Source organism: Pterocles gutturalis, unplaced genomic scaffold (genome assembly GCF_000699245.1).
Source record: "Pterocles gutturalis isolate BGI_N339 unplaced genomic scaffold, ASM69924v1 scaffold20456, whole genome shotgun sequence".
Lineage (NCBI taxonomy): Eukaryota > Metazoa > Chordata > Aves > Pterocliformes > Pteroclidae > Pterocles > Pterocles gutturalis.
In genome coordinates, this window is record NW_010100865.1 from 1,371 (window position 1) to 5,630 (window position 4,260).

A 4,260-nucleotide genomic window follows, 5' to 3' on the forward strand; every position below is an offset into this window, starting at 1 on the left:
AGCTGGAAAAATCTAAGAGCTTAAAATCATATGTGTAACTTTCCCAAGCAAACTGCTGATGAAGCCATAGGAGGCCCTAGACCAGTGGTTTGCAGCAAGACAGGCAGCCTTTGTGGGTCAGATGTAACTCCAGCCCTGGTGGATGAGCTCAGGCCATACAGGAGCAACTTGGGCATCTGTGCTCTTGGACCAACGCCCAGGCACAGCACAAGAGATCTGTCCAGATCTGGACTTGCTCATTAACCTTTTCATATCACTGCTGTCCACAGCTCTGCCGTCAGCACCAAGCTGCAAGGCTCCATGCCTCGCTCGTGCTCCTCACTGGTTGTGCAAGCTTCACTTAAGAGGGCATCTAGAGCAGGAAGAGATCAAAGCCAAACCCCAGTAAGGACGGACAGTTATTCACATGGTATGAGAATCCCAAGCACTGGCACTTGCCAGTCTGGTTCTGCCTGTCATTTCACATTAAATGATGACACTCTAGTTCAACCCCAAGCAGCACCTGCAGTAAACCACTTCTAAACAGGCAATATCTTAGATAAAAAACAGACTTAGGTAAGGAATGTTTCTGCACAAGGCACATAAAACTAGCAGCAGTCCCAGCACTCAGAACTTTGCCCCACAGATACTAGCCTGTTTAGAAAAAGACAGCAAAGGTAATTTAATTTCATTGGCCAATGTTCAGCCTTTCCAAAGCAACAGAGGACAATTAGCACAGTAGGTATCACTGTTATATTTCACTGCAGTTAGTAGGTGAACGTTGAAGAACAAACGTTAACATATGCCACAGTGAACACTACAGAGGATGCCATCCCCAGAAGAGCTGACACAGGAGAAACATAACACTTCAGCAACTTTCAGATTTCATAGTGCTTCACTACTGGTGGCTCTTTATTCGGGTCTCCTCCTTTCTCCAGATACAGGTCATTGAAGGGATATTGCTTCGGTCCCTACAAGGAGAGAAAGAGTGGCATATTCACCACATTCACCAAGCAAATTAATGTGTAAGGGGAAAATGTCTCATCCCATCCCACCCCCACCCCAATCAAGGCTTGTCATTTACAACTTAAATTTCTACTTCTTAACGGCTTCAGGAGGGATATTAGAGTACAAGGAAAGTAAATTCAGAAACAGAGCTCTTTCCATAAACCTTTAACAGAAACATCAAGGTGGTCTTGCATTTAATCTTAACCAACAGTTCATCTCGCAGCACGATAATATATTATAAAAGCTGTTTGTGTATTCAGATGTATTTTTCAGAACTACATTCCAAATGATCCAGATCAGGAGACATAACTAAAAAGACAGCACAAAAGAAGAGATAAAGCATTTGTGTATGCATCTGCTTGAGGGAGAAGGAGAATACCTAGACCAAAGAAGGGATACTGTAAGAAGCATAGCTTAAAATTAGTTCCCTGTTAACAGGAACTGCTCACTGTGAAACAGAACCTGTGAGCTGAGCCAAGCTGGTCAACAGAACAACTCAACTTGGATGAGGCCACAGGACATACTTTTGCCCATCCCCTGCCAGCAAGAGGGTTTTGCATTCATACATCACTCAGCTTCAGCAAAACCACTCTTCTGGGCATCAGCACTGACAAGAAACACAGCTACCTTTCCTCCCTTTACCCAAGGGTGTCAACTCACCACAGGCATGTAAGATGGATAGATCTGTCCAACACCAAACATGATCAGCATGGTACTCAAGAAGACAAGGAAGTGTTTGCGCATGGTGTGCCAGGGAACTGGAGTGGGGGATGTATCAACACGGTTCCGAATATACATATCAAAGTCCCAGTGCATCTAAAGAACAAAGGAAAACCACTGCACATTTACCAACAGTGCTCAAGCCACTTTTACCAAGGCAAGTGTTTACAGCATTCACAAAACTGCCAGAAGCTGTTTCATCTCCACCTCCCAAGTGGAGATAAAGCCACAGATAAGAAGTGATTTACCTATAGTCACAGCAAGCTGTCACTTACAGTAAAACTAAGGACTCCAAATTCGATCCTATGCTTATACCAGGCAATATGTTTAATTATATGATAGCAGCAGCTTTTATTTACATACTTAATCATTCTACCTTAGATTTGTTCCCCAGCACTGTTGAAAAGGCATAGTATAAATCAGTACCCTCATTCATGGAAATTCAGTTACATACACAAACAGAAGCAGCAGTGTTATTTCAAACAAAGCAGCAACTACCTGCCACACAGAAGAAGGTTCCTCAAGAAAGGCAGAGTACCTGCCACTGTTACTCCATGACAAGAGCAGGACTCCTAGCAAGCGAATGTCATTCCCAATTGAAGCAGAAGGGCATTTAAGCTTCCGCTCTGAAGTACACATAGGAAAGACCCAAGCATGTTCTGCCTATAGTCCCTTTTCACATTAACAAAAGCAGAGAGCTCATTAATTTGCAGCTCAAGTACTGCCTCTAGCATCCCAGCACTTCCCCTTTGCACACAGAGACATTTGCTATCAAACCCAGACAGCCAGGCTGAGCAGAATTCAATTGTCTGAACAGAGGCATCTGCTGATACCTGGGATGCACCAGTATGTTCCACTTGGGTCCCCACTACCATCCCATGTGCAAGGGCACCTATACAAGCCCTCCTGTACCAAGGACCAAAACAACACAGAATCACCACAGGTTTTTTTCATGTAATTCTACAATCACTACAACATACTCTTTAAACTTTACTGGGGTACACATGCTATGATCCTCTTAAATGTTTATACTAAGATATATTACATACATGCTTAAACAATCTCTGCTTTCATTAATCAGAGCTCATGTCAATTACTAAGTTCAGTAATCACAGTTAGATTGCAGTCATTCACAGAAAGACATGCAATAACTGAAAAAGTACTCCTGACAAGGAGTTTTAAGAACTTAGATTTTGAGAGTTAACATAGGTGCTCTATTCATCCATTTCTCTTAAGGGTATCTTGCAAACTTTCTTAAGAGAAAACCTCTTTATTTGTATTCTATTCCAAAACAACCCTGGAGTAATAAAGCAGCAATAGCTAATTCCATTGTACTAAAAGGACTTTTTTCAAATGGTGGCTTCTTTGATAAATAATTTTGAACTAAGCTCTCATACCGAGTCAGATCAGGCAAAGGAAATGGATGAGACTTAGGAACTTAAGTCTGTAAAGTTTCCCTACTTATATGTAATAAGATGTTACCATTACTCAGCACTTTCAAAATATTTACCCTGATGGCCATAGCCTAAGTTTCACTCCAACTGACTGTCCCTGCTTGCATAGGCAACATGCACGTGCGCTTGGCGATGCAATTACACAAAGAATTAAACAGAAAGCATTAACAAGATGTGCATATTAGTACTTAGTAACAGTAGCACTGTAATCATAAAAGTGCTACTAGCATTCCTACCGGCTCTCCCCAGTTATGCCTCATGTCTTGCTGGTCCCACTGGTACCAGGGGTCTCTCTCGTGAAGAGACTTATTAGGGAGCTTGGGGTAGTCACCATACCTGTGAAAAACAGACAAAAAAACCCCAAACATACAAGAAATTCATATTAATTTAGACACATTTTGTAAGAGACAATATAGGATATGCCTATGGAAATGGAAGACTTAAACATTACTTTGTTTTTATAGCTCCTATGCATACACATTTTTTAGATCACACATGCAACTAGCACAACAATCACCACCTTGATACCAGTCACTGTAACAAACAGCATTACTCAAAGGGGCCCTTTTGGGCTATACTAGCTAGAGGAAAAACACAAGCTTAACTGAAATACAGAACCCTAGCTGTCCAGCGTTTTGCGCATATCAAAGTGTTTCACAACATTTAAACATCTCCCAACATCTTTATTTCAGAGGTGGTTTCCACAGCATGCGGAGTCTCTCATACAGTATTTTATTCACACAGGCCGCCTACTCATTCTATTTGTTCCCACTTTAAATCACTGCTGTGTGCCTTCAAAGCTCACTGCACAGCACCTCCAGGCATTCAGCAGAGACCACCTGCCTGCCTCCAGGCATTCAGCAGAGACCCCCTGCCTGCAGCACCTGCCCGCAGAGCCGGGAGGCGCTGGCCTTGGCCCGCTCCCCGGCTGCACCCCCCCAGCTCACCCGAAGCCTTCGTCGGGGTAAGGTTCGTAGTCTTCCACCCGCATGTTGTACTTCTTTGCGGCAGCTGCCCGCTCCTCCGGTGTCCGGGGGTACGGCCCAGGCAGAAGGTCCTTGGACATCTCCGAGGCTGGCGGGAGAGCAGGGTCAGGCAC

The 4,260-nt window shown here is 43.6% G+C and overlaps 1 protein-coding gene across 1 annotated transcript; it reads right to left on the minus strand.

Annotated features, from left to right (window-relative positions):
• Positions 1-717: 717 nt before the first annotated feature.
• On the minus strand, positions 718-4,230 carry NDUFB8 (NADH dehydrogenase (ubiquinone) 1 beta subcomplex, 8, 19kDa). The gene is made up of 4 exons (XM_010081457.1): positions 4,109-4,230; positions 3,398-3,497; positions 1,648-1,803; positions 718-950 (listed from the first exon to the last, which is right to left on the minus strand). The coding sequence occupies exons 1-4, from the start codon at positions 4,225-4,227 to the stop codon at positions 858-860; spliced, it is 468 nt and encodes a 155-aa protein (XP_010079759.1). The 5' UTR covers positions 4,228-4,230; the 3' UTR covers positions 718-857.
• Between the last annotated feature and the right edge of the window lie 30 nt (positions 4,231-4,260).